This window comes from Eulemur rufifrons, chromosome 11 (assembly GCF_041146395.1).
Source record: "Eulemur rufifrons isolate Redbay chromosome 11, OSU_ERuf_1, whole genome shotgun sequence".
NCBI lineage: Eukaryota > Metazoa > Chordata > Mammalia > Primates > Lemuridae > Eulemur > Eulemur rufifrons.
The window spans coordinates 11,199,687-11,217,894 of record NC_090993.1 but is presented as its reverse complement, the minus strand read 5'-3'; the positions used below and the strand labels follow the sequence as shown (position 1 = coordinate 11,217,894).

Here is an 18,208-nt window from a genome sequence, read left to right as displayed (position 1 = left end):
TTATTTTTTCCATTTTGAAGCAATTTTAAGACGGTTGCTTTCAAAGCTTTGTCTGATAATTTTAGTATCTCCATCATCTCAGTTAGTGTTTACTGATTGACTTTTTTCATTCAAGTTTTTCCTGGTTCTTGGTATAAGTGATCTTTTAATGGAAATCTGCATATTTTGAGCATTACGTTATGACTCCGGCTCTTATTTAAGCCGTGTTTTAGCTGGATTCTTCTGACACTATCCAGCAAGAGAAGGGCTTGAGTGCTTCGTTACCGCCAGGTAAGAGTGAAAGTCCATTTCCCCACTCAGGCTTCTTGGAAAAGTGGAGGAGGGAGGGGACCCTGTGAGTGCCAGGCAGGGGTGGGAGCTCTGGTTCCCCATTAGATCTGTACTGATTGATGCTGGCTAGAAAGGGTGAGAGCGCCTTGCTACTTCTTGCATGGCCTCTAGTGGCACTTTGGAAGGGGCAGGCCTTGTCACCACTCAGTGGCAATAAGTGCTCTCTCTTCTGCTGGGGTACCTCGCTACAGCCTGGTGCTGAGTGAAGGTGGGACACAGTTTTTTCTGTGGTTTCTGGCTGAAGCAGTGCAGTTATTATATGAAACAATTCTGTCTTGCTAAGCTGTCCCTTTCCTGGTCCTTTGGCCAGAGAGAGCAGGCTTTTGTTGTGCCTTTTCTTGTCTATGCCCGTTGGCATTTCCTGGTTGCCGGCTTCTTTAGCTTCAAATCTGGGATAGATGAGGCAAAAAGAAAACCCAAGGAACTCACCACCATGTCATTCCTTGGGTCCCAAGTTCCGTAGCCAACCTCCCTTCTTCTCTCTTTCAGAGTCTTCTTGTGTTGTCTTTTATGTAATGTCCAGGGTGTTAGTTGTACTTAGAAGGAAGAATAGGGAAAAGCACATGTACTCCATCTCTCCAGAGGCAGAAGTCTCCCAACAGTAGTTTAATAGACAGAGTTAATCTGGAAAAGCTTGGACTTGTTCCCTGCTCAATAAATGCTATTTATAGCAATAAAAAAAAAATTCCATGTCCCTTCCCTCAAAGAAATTGCATTCTGGTGATCAAGAATAAATTCTGTAATTAGTCCGTAAACACTTTCATTCTGAGCTGACTTGGATATAGAGGGAAATGATAAAGGTAGGACATCAAAGAAGAGATCTGTGAGTTACATCCTTTAACCACCATCCCTGTATCTTTGTAATTTCTCATACTTCTGAGTCCCACCCCCAAGGCAGATTCTGGAAAATTCAAGCTAGCTCATTCTCCAATTCAGGCATGTGTCCTCGGTTCTGCTGCACCCTAAGGAGACCTGGGTTTGGACGTAAGTAGTGAGAGGAAGATCCACAAACAGGGTGATCAATCTTCCAGCAAGCAAGGCGACAGAGACATTTTGTTCTTCTCCGGAGGGCTCAGAGAGAAAGCTTCTAGCATTGAGTCCTAGGAATTAAGAGTTTCTATCAGATGAAGACCATCTGTGGTTGAATATGTCCCTATTTGCAGAACGTCATACTCCGGTACACCGGCCTTATGAAAGTGTCTGCAATATACCTGCTATCTTTTGAGAACTCCCTTTTGTTTAAACTAATCCAGTAGATTCTTTTGGTGAAACTAAGAGCACTAACTAAATCGACTTGACTAGTTTAAACGGAGTGTGGGTGGGGAACACATGTCACTTAGGATATAATTTTGTAATAGAAAGATCCTGAATGAACTCAAAACCAAAATAAAAAGGAAGAATGTTCATTTCATTTTTTTTACCTGTTCTTGAGGTGGTGATCGAAATTCCTTCGTCTTCCTGGCTGTGAGTGCAGCTGACATGTTTAAGGCTTGCATGACTTCGTTATATCGGAAACGCTGATTTTCCTGCAGCTTAGCTACAAAGTCATCTGAAAAGGCCACAATGGCTTCTATCCGGTGCCGGACCTGGCAGTCACAGAGGTACTGAAGCAGTAGGCACATCTAGAAGGTGATTAAAAAGACACCACATTTAATTTCTGAATCCTTTAATAGCTAACGTATATCACATCATAATCTGTGATAAAGGTGCACAGTTGCCTACTCAGCTCCTTTATAAACAGAATCTTGATTTTGTGTAGATATCAACGTGCTCAGTCCCAGGAATGAAACGTGATTTGTCTAGGCCAAAAGGGCAAACGCACGTCCCTTTGATGGACATTTACTCTCCTGGCCTCCCTTTTAGCCACAGGAGCTATAGCCAATGAGATACATAAGGAGAAGTTTGTAGGGGTCTTCTAGGAAAGATTTTCCATCATTAAAACACACTGGAATGCTCTCCTTCCAAAATGAGTGTAACTGGGTTATGACATGATCACTGGAGGTGATCACGAGGTGATGCACCTTAGGAAGAAAATTACAGGCTGAGGATCACAGAAAAGAATGATTTTAAGATCTGGTTCCTGACGACACTATTGAGCTACTGGACCAATTCGAGAACTCAACACTTAAGATACAACAATGAATCCGTGATGGATACTTATTCATTAAATAATTAGCTGGATATTCTCTTGCTGAAAGCCAAAAGGATTTTTAACTGAGACAATATGGTGCTAGAAACATGCCTAAAAGAGAATGCTCTGCAAAGTTTAAAAAAATTTATATACACTCAATACCAATTGTGACATGAATACAAACAGGACTTTAAAACCATGTCTGTCACCATCCACGTGAGAACCTTTGCAGTCAATGCCAGCTCTGAAGCAGCCCCAGAGTCTACACCTCTTCTCCATCTCCTCTGCCTGCCCTAGTATGACACAGTCCCCTGGGGACTAGACCAGCATGACCTGGCAGTCACAGAGGTATTGAAGCTGTGAATTTAGCCTCTTGGATAACCACGTTCCGGAACACCCTCTTTCCCCCTCATCTACCCTCCTCCACCTTCCTCACAACAGCCATGCTGGCCTTGTCCTGCTTGAGGAGCTTCGCTGGGCTATTTATTTGCCCTGGTGAAAAGCACCTAGAACACCCCGTCCGGCTCCCCCTTCTTTGCATGTATTGAACTCAACTCCTCAATCTGACCTCGGCTTAAAAGTCACCATCTCCAAGGAGTCATCCCTAACCCTTTCTAACAGTAATCCTGTTTAAATTTCCTCTCTTCCAGTAATCCATTCTTTTGTTTCAGTATATTTAGTAAAATTAGCAATCAGATAGTTTAAAAGAAAGGCATACATAATTATACGTATTTCCCCAGAGACGGTGAGCTTCTGGAAGACAAGGCTCATATGTGTTTATTTCTCCCAGCAGAAAGTGCATGGCCCAGAAAGACTTCAGTCAATGCTGACCAAAGGAATGAAGAGCAAAAAAGCACATGAGTGATGCGAACATCAAACTGACTCTAGTGAACAGAAGAGGCATTAAGAAAGGACTTCATCCACCTTGATGAGCACAAAGACAGGTGATGTCTTCTATTCATTAGAAACGTACTAGGGGAGTCAAATCTTGCTAAGAATGGACACACCTACTGGTAAACAAGCATTCGAGGGTTTGCAAGAGCGGAGGTGTAGGGAAGAGGGGGTATTTAACATCTTGTATTTCAAGCATTCCAACAAAATGAAGGTGAAATGCTTCTGCAGAAACAAGAGGAGAGATGCCAGGAAATTGCCAATGAAGAGGAGGGAAAAGAATAGGAAGTTAGTTAATTCTATGAACTACCATTACACGGGAACACACACAGAGGGAAAGAGACGAAGGCAAACTTCAATACCTTAATGGTTAGGAATGTTTAAATTCACCCAAATCGTTGTTTCTGATTACCTGCAATTTAACTGGCTCTGGCAGTTTCATTTGGAGCAGGCCCTCCTTGGGCCTCTTGCCCCCTTTGGCTTCCTCGTCACCAGCCCCTTCCAGCTTTGAGTCGTCTGCACTGAGCTCTTTTTCCAGGGCGTCGCCCTCCTCCTCCGGAGCGGCTGCTTCTTTAAACACGCTGGGCTCAATCAGCTGCAGGATGTGCTTCAGGTCCTCGTTGTGGAAGATGCCCATGATCAGCAGGGTATAGAACAGCTTGATGAGGGGTACGAAGAGGAATTCAGTGGTCCCCCCAACGGGGTCCCGGGCATGAAGACTGCCCTCTTTAACTGCTTCCGTCAGCATCTGGATGGTCTTGGCCTTGAGGATGTCCAGTGGGAACTCGGGGCTGTACTGGTAGCATTCGTTATTGACGGTCACAAAACTGGGGGAGGAAAACTGCATCCGCGGCCTGAGGGAGGTGCTGAGGCCAATGCCCGGGAGGCCGTGCTTTTTGTTCTCGTCCCGGAAGAGGGTGATGCTCTTTGTCTCCTCCGTCATGGGGACGATGAACTCGTTGTTCATCATGAGCCTGGCGGTGGCATAGGAGCTCAGGTGGATGTCAATCAGCAGGTCGTAGTAGCCGGCGCGCAGCAAGCCCGGCATGTACTTGTTCTCGATGGCGTAGAGCAGCTGCGGTTCGTCCACGTGACTGCACAGGGCGTGCGCCACCCGGTGGTTCCCGAGAGCACAGACCGCCGAGTAGAGCCGGAGAGTGTGATAGTGAAATTTCAGCAGTTCTTCCTGCTCTGTCAGCTCTAAGATGTCAACAGATCTGTAGAAGGGAGAAGGAAAGGGTGACAAGATTAGAAATGGACAATTAAAAAAAAAAACGGAATCAGAAGAAAAATCTATGTAGAAAAGTAAATTTCAAAAAGGTATGGGAATAGATGGTACACATTGACTACCCCCCCTCTGAAATGACTGGGACCAGAAGTGTTTCGGATTTTTTGACACTGGAATGTTTGCATTATACCTATCGGTTCGGCATTCCAAATCCAAAAATCTGAAATCTGAAATACTCCAATGAGCATTTCCTTTGAGCTGCATGTCAGTGCTCAAAAAGTTTCAGATTTTGGAGCATTTTGGATTTCAGATTTTCAAATTTGGGATGCCCAACCTACATCTTCTTCTTTTACTTTTCTATGGCATGTTTAATGGTTGCATACATTTTTGCCTTTTTTTTTCTTTAATCAATCCTAGATATTTTACAAGTTTTCTTCTACCTAGAATTAAATATTCATCTAGAACTTCCTTCATCCTCCATCATACCAAGGCTCTGAGCACCCCTTTTAGGTATCTGAGTTTCAACTTGAACCTGGTACTGTCCTCCTTTCAGGATTTGAACATTCTGTGGAAAATTCTGAATCTCCTTTTCCCAATTGGCTACTCTGGTTCAAGAAACCAGAAAGCTTTGCCTTAGGCTAGGCTGCCCTTGTCTTTACCCTAGGATTAGGCTGTTAGCCCAATCCCTCAGAAGCGGGCAAACAGAGCTCTAATTTATCTGACATAATTTACCCTGATGTATCCTTCACACACACAAACATCTCCCGCCACAGCTGCCTCGGTTTCCACCCAGGTATGTGCAGCACACAAAGCAAACACTATTCATGCCATTTTTATACTCAGCAAAACAAAAGGGCACCTCAGGTTTCTACAGGAGTCAGAGTTTACACTGGGCTCTTCATGAAGGTCACTTTGCTTCCGTCATATATCAAGACCTTGCGAGGCATGAAACCTAAAACTTATGGCCAGACTATGCCTAAAGTCAGAACAGTTCTGCACCCACCTCCCAACTCTTAGAATCAGAAGCTTCATGCATCACCAATGAAAAGCAAATGATTACTCACCCCCATGTGACACCTAAGCTTCCAGGAAACCACAAAACTGCTGGGCCCCGTTGCTAACGCCCAGTTCTTAGAAAGGAATAATTGTGCAAACTCCCCCTGCCCACCCATAAAGTGTAGAGTGCAACGATTCCCATGCCTCAGCTGGGCTCTTTCTTGCCCAAGAAGACTATGATCCTACCCCTCAGCCTGGCTGATGGTCAAATTATAGATCCATTCATTGTAGCAAGACAGAAAATCTATACTCTAATTCTAAATTCTTATTGAAAAACATAAGTTAGTTTACTGTCTAATTTTTCTCAATGTTAGTTGCTAGAAATGACACATAAGAACACTACAGTCTACCATGTTGCCACCTTGCCCAATCCATTCATTTACTATCCCCAGTATTTGCATCATGACGCCACTGTCTTTTCTCTAAAGTATCTCTCTTCCCTATTAGAGCATGAAGTCCTTGAGGGCAAAGGTCATGTCTGTTTCACTCACTGACTTTATACCCAGTGCCAGCAACGTACTAGGCACTAATACCCGTTTGACAAACGACTAAATGAATGGAAGAAGTCTCAAGCAGATGCCATCTATAGAGTTCTCTAACTCTCATAACTTTTGCACTTAGATCAAGGCAAACCAAAGCATGTACTTGCACTAAATGAGTTTGTGTTCCCACACCACAACCCCTTGTAAAATTATTCATATTTTAATGAACTATGGCTTGAACTCAGGGATAGCGAAAGAAATCATTATTTTATCTAAGCACAATGCCAAATGTATCACCTACTATTAATATCTCTCCAGCATAGGCTACATTATATTATTGTCCTCAAATATTCCCCTTCTTCCCTGCAGATGGAGTAATCTGACTTTATTTTAGGCTTGAGCATATCACTTGTTTTGGCCTATACAATGCAAGCGGACATAACATTTGCCACAGCCAAAAAATAAACTCTTAGAGGCCTGGAAGTTTCTGTGTGCCATTTTGCACATCTACCCTTGGCTGTGAAAACTTGACATCCCAGACTGGGGTGGCCCCATCAGCTCGGGTCTCGGGTGAGAAGGCAGGTGGACCACACCCCCAGTCCATGTCTAGTCTGAAGCAGAGATGTAGGGAACCAGTGACCTCATGTCACATGAGCAAAATAAATGTTTGTTTGCAAGCCCCTGAGACTTTGGGGGGGGGGGGCGGTTTGTTACTGCAGCAAAAGCTGACCAGTACAACTCATCATACTCTTTAACAGTCCCCAGTGGAGACATTTCTGTCGTATCTCAATATCGTTCAATTATTCATGAAATACCACTGAGTGTCTATTATGTACTAAGCACTGTGTATTGATGATATGACGGTGAATTATACAGACATGATCCCTGACCCCAGGGAGCTTACTATTCAGTTGAGGAGAGAAACCAGCTCCCCTCCGAAACAGACACAACTCAACTATAAACTGGGATATGTGTTAAGAAGAAACAAAATATGTACTGCCATGCTTCCAACAACCATCCCCCAAATTGAAAATATTAATGATTTTCCATGTTACTGGGCCATCAGATTATTTTCAATTGCCAGGTGGTATTTCCCTTTTGGAATCTGGATTTTCAAACTTATCAGATTTTTCTTTTGATTGTTTGGGAGCATGAAACCAGTGCGAGCCCTGAGCCGACCAACCACACCGCAAGGGGAGGTATCAAGCACTATGCGTAAGTCTTAGCCCCAGCTTTATTTCCTTATTTTTCTCTTCTCTACAACCTGATTCCAATGACACCTTTTAATGTATCTGGGTCCCATATATTTTGGAAAACTGCCTCAAATCTTTTATGACCTTTAGAGAGAGTTTAAATATCCTATTCCCTTAACATATATATCACAGGCAATTCATATAAATTATAAATGACCACGGCACGGATTTATATTGGGTTTCTGATGATGGCATGCCAAAAGATTAAATTAGAATGTTAAAATTCTCTGCTTAGTAGAGACAGAACACTTTCCCTCACAAAGAAATTTCTTCCCAAATGTTGTTCCTTTGGGTTATTTCAATTTTTTTTTTTTCCAAAAAATACCATCAGATGAAAAGTTTTGATAAAAGACTCTTATATAAGTTTGACTGCAGTTTTTTTGTCTGAATTTTTATTTGCTGCTGTCCTCATAAGTAAAACAAGAGCGAATGGAGAAACCACACACTATCCTAGGGTGTCTTCAACTGTAGTATCGTTTCCCCGCCCCCCCCCCCCCCCAGTAACGAAGTGGTGACTTCGAGAAATAGATTGAAAGTTGGAGTATGCAGAATAATGATGCCATGGCCACAAGGAATGAGATCTTTTTATGCATGCATGGACGGCCGTGCTGGACAGTGTTTTATATAAATGAGATGTTTTAAAATCTCATTTTGTTTCTCCGGTACCATCCCAGAAGCCCCAGACAGCCATCTAATTCCAAGCGTCCCAGTCAGATAGTCGAGGATGCCCAGGGCTGACCTGTTTTCCTCCGGGATGTGCAGAGACATGAACTGCAGAGGATCCAAGCACTGCACCAGCCAGCCCTGGCGTTCGCTGATCCGGGAGACGTCGACCTTCAGGAACTGGTTGGGCATCCTGCTCCACAGCACGTGGGACAGGAACTGCACGTGCAGGCGCGGGGGGCACTGCGGCACCGGGTTTTTGTGCTCGCTCTTGAACAACCCCGCCGAGAGAGGCATCACGTTCTAGGAGATGCGGAAAGCAGAGAAGAATGAATTTAGAACCTCCCTTGGGGTTCATAAAGAAATGACTAGAGGCCGGGCACGGTGGCTCACGCCTGTAATCCTAGCACCCTGGGAGGCCGAGGTGGGAGGATCGCTCGAGGTCAGGAGTTTGAGACCAGCCTGAGCAAGAGCGAGACTCCCGTCTCTACTAAAAATAGAAAGAAATTATATGGACAGCTAAAAATATATATAGAAAAAATTAGCCGGGCATGGTGGCGCATGCCTGTAGTCCCAGCTACTCAGGAGGCTGAGGCAGGAGGATCGCTTGAGCCCAGGAGTTTGAGGTTGCTGTGAGCGAGGCTGACGCCATGGCACTCACTATAGCCCGGGCAACAAAGCGAGACTGTCTCAAAAAAAAAAAAAAAAAAAAGAAAAAAGAAAGAAAAACGACTAGAACTCTGCACAGGAAAGAGACAGCGAAAGTAGGACACGCTCGCAGTCAAGCAAAGTCAATACGAGAAATAACAGAAATTGGGTTGAAAAGCTCCTGCAAGGATAAACCAGAAAAAATATGATGCAAGAGGAAATAACTAAAATGTCAGGGCAAGTGAACAGGTTTTAGGATGTCTCTTTCCACGTACTCGCTGGCACACCGAGAACGCACGTGCCACCAAGCACACCCACACACCCTTCCTATTCTCCACCTGGCTGGGCCCCTGGGGAAACCTGGCGAGCCTGTAGGGACTGTCAGTGCCAGACTTCCTGAGTGACAGGTCACATCATCTCGGCTCTTTCCTTACCTGTCCCTGTCACCCACCTCATCTTTGAACCACTCCGTCTAACCAGGGGTGTCCCAGACTTAGCCCAGCAGGCAATCCTGACTGCTAACCAAGAGAATGGGACCAATTAGGCACTAACTAACAGTTCATTTGTCCTCCGATATCATCTTCAGCCATCCTCAATTCCTTCCGTCTGGTCTCGGGGATAGAGAGGTTTCCACTTTGCCCAAAGCTTATTCACTCATTTATATTCTTGACACCACCCCTGCCTTCCTGCCTCTTCTGGGACCATGTGGAAGCCATCCTCTCATATTTCTGTATCACCTTAACCTCTCCTTCTCCTCTACAGCCCCCATGACGACATTCTCCAGACTGCCTCATCCTCCAACTGCTTCCTATTCACTTCTACTAATGGAAAAGAAAAAAGAAAAAGCCAGGCACAGTTTTAGGCACTGAGAATATGCCGATGAACAAAACAAGCAAAACCCAGCACTCGTACAGCTTCCATTTTCCTCGCTGAAGACACAGAATAAACAGAGTCAACAAGTAAATTAAGTGGTACGTTAGAGGAGATGTCATGGAGTGGGGGAGGGGAGGGCAGAAAAGCCGAGCGGGGGAACCAGACTGCAGGGCAGGATTATAAATGCAGGGGTCAGGGTGGGTGTCACTGAGAAGGTGACACTGACAGAAAGCAAACGGAGAAGAACGGTGGGAATATTCAAGGGAGAAATTCCCAGGCAGAGAAGACAGTCGGTGCACAGGTGCTGCAGGTGTCTGCCCGGCAGGCGCGGGGAGGAGCTGGAGGCCAGCGCGGCCGCGGGACGGGCAAGGAGGGCAGAGCAGGAGGAGCAAAAGTCAAGAGGTCACGCCATGCCAGACCCTTTTAGGGTCTCAAGGACCATGGTAAGACGTCTGATTTTTATTCTCAGGGAAACAGGGTTTCCACCAGGGTTTTGAGCAGTGGAATGATCTGAACCGACTTTGACAGCCACTGCGATTGTTGTATGATCAACAAACAGGCCAGGATGAATTAAGGAGAACCCTCTAGGAAGCCACCGGAGTCACCCAGATGAGAAAGGACGATGATGGAGATCAGTGCAGTGACTCAGAAGGCGGAAGATGTGCCGGGCGGGGAGCTGGGATGCAGACCCTGAAGGAGAGATGCCAAGGGTGACCCCAAGGTGTTTGCCCTGAGTGACCGGATTTGCTGTCACCTGATGTGGGGAGCACAACAGATCAAGCAAGTGAGGCGGTGGGGGGGGGGGGGGTGATCTGCAGTCCAGCCTGGACACGTCCCAGGTGCCATGTCTAATGCAAATGTCAGCAGACAGCTGACAGGACCAGTCAGGGTTCTGAGAAGCGACCACTTTTTAGCAAATTTTATAAAACGAAAAAAAAGGTCATCTGAACTTGCTACCTCCTTTCTCTCACATAAGTTCCTCTTTCTTAGTTGATACACCCAGCTTTAACCTCAGTCATCTCTTCTCACTCTCTACGCCCACCCTCATACTCGATTTACTCTCAGAGATGAATTACAGTTCATTTCTTGATGACTAAAATCTTAATCTCCAACATGGCTCCCTTTTTGTGCACAGTGGTGTATGTATGTGCGTATATACTCATGCATTATGCATATATGTATTATAAGTAATATATAAATCTGTTGAGCAGATACTATGTATAAGGCATTGTTCAAGATTTTTAATTATATTAACTCCATAAAACAGATACTGTGAACCCATTTTACAAACGCAGAAACTGAGCTCATACGATTTAAGGAACATGTCCAAGGTCACCGAGCCAGCCTCGTAAAACTATCTCCTATGTGCACCCTGAGGTGTGCCTGGAAACTCAACTCTACAATTGCAAAATTCAATTCAATCTCTTTTCCAGAATTTCACCAAACTCTTCTACTTTTTGCATTTGCATTCCCAAGTTGTCCAAACCAAAAACTTTAAGCCAATCATCGATCCTCCTGGAGTACCTAAATCCAACTCACCTATAAGTCCTATTCTTCCAATTCACTGTCAAATTCTATTAATTTCTTCTAGAAAATAGTTTCATATTTACCACTTTCCATTCTGCTTTTCACGGCTCCCATCAGTATCTCCTGTGTAGACAGCACTAAACTGTCAACACCTCACTGCTACTGCCTATTCTCACTCTTGTCCAGCCCCACGTTACTACCGACATATTTTTCCAAAACAAGTTTCATTATACTCAATCCCATTTGTCAAATTTCCAATGGATTGTCCCTGTCTACATAATAGGTGCCAGCTTCTTAGCATGGCACACAAGGCTTTTTCAACCTGGACTTGGTCTACTTTGTATCCATATTAGTCTCCAGCCACTGTCTAGAAAGCATCCTTTGTTAAGTAAGGTGAATTACTTAACCTGAAGCACTTTCACTCTTATATATTTTTTTTCTCTTTCTCATCTTCTGCCTATAATACCCTCTCCTAAAAATATACCCAGAAGAGTTCCTATTTAACAGTCTGCAATCAACCTAAATGTCTTCTCTTCTTTTAGCTCTACCTGATCCAACCCATTCAACTTAGGTTCTTTCATTCATGTGCCCAGAGTACTCTACACGTGCCACTATTCTAGATGGTGGTTTCAGGTATTTAAGTCCATTCACTAGCTCACATTTGAGTTCAAAGATTACTGCATTGTGTGTAATTTGGCATTTTTTAATTCTGTATAGGCCTAGTTTTATGGAAGAACATATGTAAGATGACCAAAGAGAAACTCTTTCTAATTAATTATGTTACCCTAGTGACCTCGAAGAGATTTTCAAACGTGGCTACCTTTTCTTTAAAGAATTAATTCACATCAGTACTAAGAAAATACTGAATCCATTTCAGAATAAGTCAATGCTATGCCCTGATAGAAAAATAATACAAATATAATACTAGGAATGATTTTTTGTTACCTTTATTCTTCCCAGCTCAAACTGGAAAACATTGGGACTTGTAGCTTGTGCAAAAACTGCAGGAAATAATTTTGTACTTGGTTCCACCTTAAATATATAAGTGAATTTTATAATATTAGTAAAGAAGGAAGACAAAAAAATATATATTCTTTATAACAAGTAAAGAGCACAAGGAGAGCAGTGATTTTCCGTTCTAGCACACAGCCATCCTACTTCAATAATTAGTCAGAGTATTTCATTATTATGTGACTATTTTAGGGCTTATGATACTGTCATTGTTCAACAGAAGCCAACATATATAACTCATTTTTGTTTTCCATTTTCTTTTAATTTCTAATTTACTATTTTTTAGCTGACACATAATAATTGTACATATTCATAGGGTAAAATGTCACGTTTTGATATATGAATATATTGTGTAATAATCAAATCGGGGTAATTAGCATATCTTTGTTAAATTTTTATCTGGATTATCTATCCATTGCTGAAAGTGGGTCACTGAAGTTCCCTACTATTACTGTATTACAGTCTATCTCTCCCTTCAGATACAGTAACGTTTCCTTTATATATTTGGGTGCCCTAGTGTTGAGTGTATCTATAAACTGTTATATCCTTACATATCCATATATATTGCTGAATTGATCCTTGATCATTTTTTATTACAAAATAACCTTCTTTGTTTCTTTTTACAGCTTTTGACTTAACGTCTATTTTATCTGATATAAGCAGAACTACTCCTGCTCACTTTTCGTTTCTGTTTACATGAAGTATCTTTTTCTATTCCTTCACTTTCAGTCTAAGTGTGTCCTTGCTGGTGAAGTGAGTCTCTTAAAGGCTGCATATAGCTGGGTTTTTTTTTTTTTTTAATCCACGTAGCCACTGTATGCCTTGTAATTGGGGGATCTAATTCATTTACATTCAAGGTTAGTACTGATAGGTAAGGAGTTAAACCCCTTCATTTTCTTCATTATTTTACTGGTTGTTCTGAAGATCCTCTGTTTCCTTCTTCCTCTCTTGTTTATCTTTGTGGTTTGGTGGCCTTCTATGGTGCTAAGCTTTGATTCCCTTTCTCTCTCTCCTTTGTCTGTCTTCTGCAACTTCTTTCTTTGTGGTCATCATGGGACTACCATAAACAATACTGTAGTTATAACAGGGTATTTTAAGCTGATAACAACAACTTTGGTTACATAAAAATACTATAGACTTTTACCCCTCTCCTGATTTATATTTGTATTGCTTTATATATTGCATATGCCTTGACAATTAATTGCAGCTGCAGTTATTTTTGACCATGTTGACTTTTAACCTTCATACTGGAGGTTTGAAAGACTTCCATACTGCAGTATTCTGAGTTTAACTATGAAATTACTTCCACTGGTGAGTTTTGTACTTTCACATGTTTTCATGATAGTAATTATTATCCTTTTGCTCTATCTGTAGTATGGCCTTAAGCATTTCTTGTAAGGCATGTCTAGCAGTGACAAATTCACTCAAATTTTCCTTGTCTGGGAAGCACTTTATTTCTCCATTTTTGAAGCATAGCTTTGCTAGATATAGTATTCTTGTTTGATAGTTTTTTTTTTGTTTGTTTTGCCTTTCAGCACTTTGAATGTATCATCCCATTCTCTCCTGACCTAAAGGTTTCTGCTGAGAAATCTGTTGATTGCCTAATGGGGATTCCATTATATGTGACTCATTCTCTTTGAGTTTTTAGAATTCTCTCTTTGTTTTTGATTTTTGACAGTTTGATTATAATGTGAGAGAGGACCTTTTTGAGGATAATCTATTGGGATCCTATGAGCTTCCTGGATCTGGATGTCCATATCTCTTCCAAGACGTGAAAAGTTTTTAATTATTATTTAATTAAATATATTTTCTGTGCCTCTCTCCATTGTATCATGGTGTCCCATAAGTCCTGTAGGCTTTCTTCATTCTTTTTTATTCCTTTTTTCCCCCTCTGAGTAGGTTATCTCTAAAGAACTGTCTTCAAGTTCAGAAATTCTTCTGCTTGATCTAGTCTGTGGTTGAAGCTTTAAGTTATATTTTTTATTTAGGTTATTGAATTCTTCAGTTGCAGGATTTCTGTTTGGTTCTTTTTATGGTATCTCTTTGTTAAATTTCTCATTCAGATTATGAATTGTTTTCCTTATTTTGTTGAATCATTTATCTGTAATCTCTTGTATATCACTGAGTTCCCTTAAGATCATTATTTTGAATTCTTTTTTAGGCATTTTGTAAATTTCCTTTTCTTTGGGGTCTGTTACTAGAGAATAATTGTGTTCTTTCAGAGGAATCGTGTTTCCTTGCTTTTTCGTGTATTTTTGTGTCCCTATGTTGACATCTGCTCACCTGGTAGGACACTTACCTCTTTCAATTTTATAGAGTAGCTTTCATAGGGAAATACTTTTTCCTATAGACAAGTCCCAGGATATTGGCTGGGTAGGATATGTTGGCTTTGGTTCTGAGTGAATGTGGGAGTATCTGTGCAGATTCTACAGCTGCAATCCACATCAGCAATGTCTGCAAGTGCCTCAGTGACCTAGAGTGCAGGAGTTTGTGGCAGTCGTAGTGTGGCTTTGCTAGAGGCAGGGACTCCAGGCTGGTTCTCAGGCCAGGAGCGTGCAAAAGCTGGGATAGCTTAGGGGCAGGCTTGCCAGGTCTGGGTTTTGTTGGGCTGTTTCTCAGACCAGGGCCACAGTACATGTGTCTAATTTACTTTTTGGTCTTACAAAATGTGTTTTCCTTTAATGGGGGAAAAAAGGTTTTCCTCCCTAGAAGCATGACATCATCAGCGACCACGTACCTGATAGTATGTGCTCAGCTCCTTGCCATTGGCAATGAACGTGAGCAGCCCGCTGGCAGCATCCACCACACAGCCGATCTCCAGTCCATTATTATTGCGTCCTTGCCCGGGGCTCATGCTCTCACCCGCACATACCATGTAGCAGTTGCTGCGTTTGATGCTGAATTTCAAAAAAACATTTTTATCTTTGTACGACCACAGATAAAAGAGAAAGCATGTATATCTTGCAAACTAACTAAATTATGCTGCGCAAGCAACAAGCTCATGCTGTAATGGGAGAGGTGCACAATGGGCCCGATTCTGTGATTCTGAGCAAAACTCCATTGACTGCAGTGGACGTTCTGAATCAGGTCTCGTATGTCTCTAAATTTCACACCTAATGGAGACAGGTCAACAAGTTTGAACCAAGTAAGAACTGACCTGCACCTTCTCTCCAAAAACTCAAACCAAACTGGACCTTTTTCTGAGGTTCAAAAAAGTTTAACTATTTAAAAGTCATCCAAATTTGTAATTTTCATCTCAAGGTTTTCATTCTTTTTTTTTTTTTTTTTTTATTTAAACCACTTGTTCTGAAATGAGAAGCATTTGTTTCCAAACACTATCAAAATCCTTAGGCAAATTCTACATGAGCCATCAGTGACTCAATATATTTAAAATTTGGCTGAAATTTTGCCCCTTTATGGACAATTCCTGGTGATCTGTTATGAGAGACAAACTAGAATATACACAAAATCAGTGATTAACAACAAACCCTACCTGGTTTTCATCTTTCCCAAAACCTTCACTAGAGATGGTAACAAAGTTAAGTAATTTAAGCTTCATCTCCATTTCTTTTCTCTGCCACTAAACAGTGAACATATTAACAAGACTAGCAAAAAACAAAAACAAACAGACAAAAAAAAAAAAAAAAAACCCAAAGCCAAGCAAGCAGAAGGAAAAGAACAAAAAGGCTGGGATAAAGTTGGTTTCTGAATAATCAAATGTAGGCTGCATTTCTTCATACTATGTACATAAGATTCAATAACCCTTCCTCATCCTCTGTTTCCTATAACAAAATCATCTTTCAGTTATCCCATCCCTATATTAAGTTCTTTTCTTATATTGTTGCCATCTCTGAAAATTAAATGTGTACCCCCCAACACTATTCCTAGAGACATGTGGTTTTGGGTCTCATACTGACGTAAAGTGCTCTTCCTTCGAGATCTCTGCTAGGTCCACATCTCAAGTGCTAACGCCATTATTATATTGCACATGTTACACCCTGAGGGCAGGAAAGGGAGTTTCCCAGCCACCAAAAATGATGGTGCAGGTAGAGGAGAAAAGCAGCATTATAAAGGACTCTTTCTGAGACCTGTCACAGCAGATCAGAGAGGATGCATGGGCACAAAAGGTAGAAGCAAATGGTCAGATCTTCTCTTGTCTTATTCCGCAAGGAAGATAGCCTTCTTCACTTTTTTGAAGGTTTGGTTTGAGTTTGGTTTGTTTTACAAATGAAAAAAGGATGGCACAGAAAGTGTAACTGACTTACCCAAAGCCACACAGCGAGTCAATGGCAAAGCTGAGGAAAGAACCCACTGCTCCTCAGTCTGAGTTCAAATGTGTCCGCCTGGTCTAAACTACCAGCCCACACTGTCTTCACGTTTTTCTCCCATCATTCAGCCAGTTCCCAAGACACGTATCAGATCTTATGTTAAAGGCCTCACATTCACCCACCTTGAATCCCTAAAACAGGCGCTAAGTATTGGTAACCCAAGTTGCTAGTCATGTTACCTTAAGGAATACATGATTACTACCCAAAAAGGATGCACTGTTCTTACATGATGCTTTTCACTTTTAATATATTTAGATCCCTTACTCATTTGTATGAGTTAAAAAAAAAAAGGATATTGACATTAATGGCTTGATTATATCGTTCCTATAAAAAGAAATATCTTGTTCACAAAATCCGAGACAAAAGAATATCTAGGTTTACCAATATTTTTTTTTTTTCAGATGGGCACTCTTATAAAAAACTGAGGAAAACCAACCTTTCATGCACTTTTCCTTTTTCATCTCCTAGAGTCACTGTCACTGTACGGACTCTGTCCAAGTCAAAGCCTGTATCATACTGATGGAAATCTGATGTAATCCAGCCCACCCAGACATTAGCAGGTTCTTGTCCAGGGAAGATTCTCACCGAGTAATAGTACTGTGAAGATAGCAAAAACAAACTGTTGGCAAAACAGAACTTTGTTTGCAACGTTAACTGATATCTGAGTCTTTGAATAACCTCAAGAATATATTTCTTGGTTTAAAACTACTTGGCTGAATTAAAATATTATAGGCACAAAAGACTGATACTGCGAACTAAGAAATGCCTTGTACTAGAGATTCTGAATTAAATTAGAAATAATGGGAAAGAAAAAAAATATCTGAGCAAACATGTTAAATGATTTGAGGCTCTTTATACTCCTGAGCATGTTATGTATGTATGTGTTCCTGTAGTGTACATATGTACACATACATGCATTTGTATGAGTACAGATATACAGTATATGTATGTGATAAAAATCATTAATCCATTCAGCAGGTAAGCTTCAAATCCTTCAAGCTTGTGAAGATGCACTAATCTATGCTAGAGTTTTTACACCTGTCACCCCCATCTTTGCATATGTTTGGCCTTTTCTATCTCTGACATATAATATTTTGGCATCTTAAAGTCACTTTGAAATAGTTCATATCTAACATGAATATCAAACCCAAACACAGAAACACCGTACAACAGACACAACTATAGATCTTTTCCATTTGGCATTTCAGGAGAAGGAGTTTTGAAAATTTAAAAAGGCAGAGAGCAAAACTTGACCTCTCACCAAGTATGACAAATGATCTTTTAGACAATTCACTAAGATGAAGGAAATCACATGTACTTAGAAAATTCCAAGTGCAATTTAAAATTTTGTCATGAAAGAGGATAGCAAAAGCAACATTATGAATGCCATTAAGGATATTTTTCCTAAAATAGCTTTCTTATTGCATACTATACAGTATATATGTTTTCCAAATTTTCAGTCCCCAAAATATGTATAAAAATACAAGTGACTAATTACATAAAAAATAATGTTGCTAAATATGATGAATCAAAGTATACTATTTGAGATGTAAAGCATAAGTGACAAATAGAAATAAACGACAACAGCTGCAACCTCATACCGTGGACGTTTGCATCAAGTAATCATAGTCATCCCGATCGTCGGCAAGGACATCTTCAGTGAGTCTTGCAGAATGGCTTGTGCTATAATCTGGCTTTGTTCTCCTAAGCAAAAATCTGAAATATATTAGAGGACTAAAAATAAGCAATATTAAAATGTTCTGCCTATTTCAAATATGAGCGTATAT

The 18,208-nt window shown here is 41.4% G+C and overlaps 1 protein-coding gene across 1 annotated transcript in view; it reads right to left on the bottom strand.

The window, feature by feature from the left end:
- RYR2 (ryanodine receptor 2) overlaps window positions 1-18,208 on the bottom strand; it is a 467,985-nt gene that overhangs the window by 181,726 nt on the left and 268,051 nt on the right. The window contains exons 32-38 of the mRNA XM_069484586.1: window positions 18,023-18,137; window positions 16,858-17,018; window positions 14,831-14,990; window positions 12,028-12,114; window positions 8,111-8,337; window positions 3,765-4,569; window positions 1,752-1,952 (exon numbers count right to left, since the gene is read on the bottom strand). Coding sequence (XP_069340687.1) covers window positions 1,752-1,952; window positions 3,765-4,569; window positions 8,111-8,337; window positions 12,028-12,114; window positions 14,831-14,990; window positions 16,858-17,018; window positions 18,023-18,137 — 1,756 coding nt within the window. The remainder of the gene's footprint in view (window positions 1-1,751; window positions 1,953-3,764; window positions 4,570-8,110; window positions 8,338-12,027; window positions 12,115-14,830; window positions 14,991-16,857; window positions 17,019-18,022; window positions 18,138-18,208) is intronic.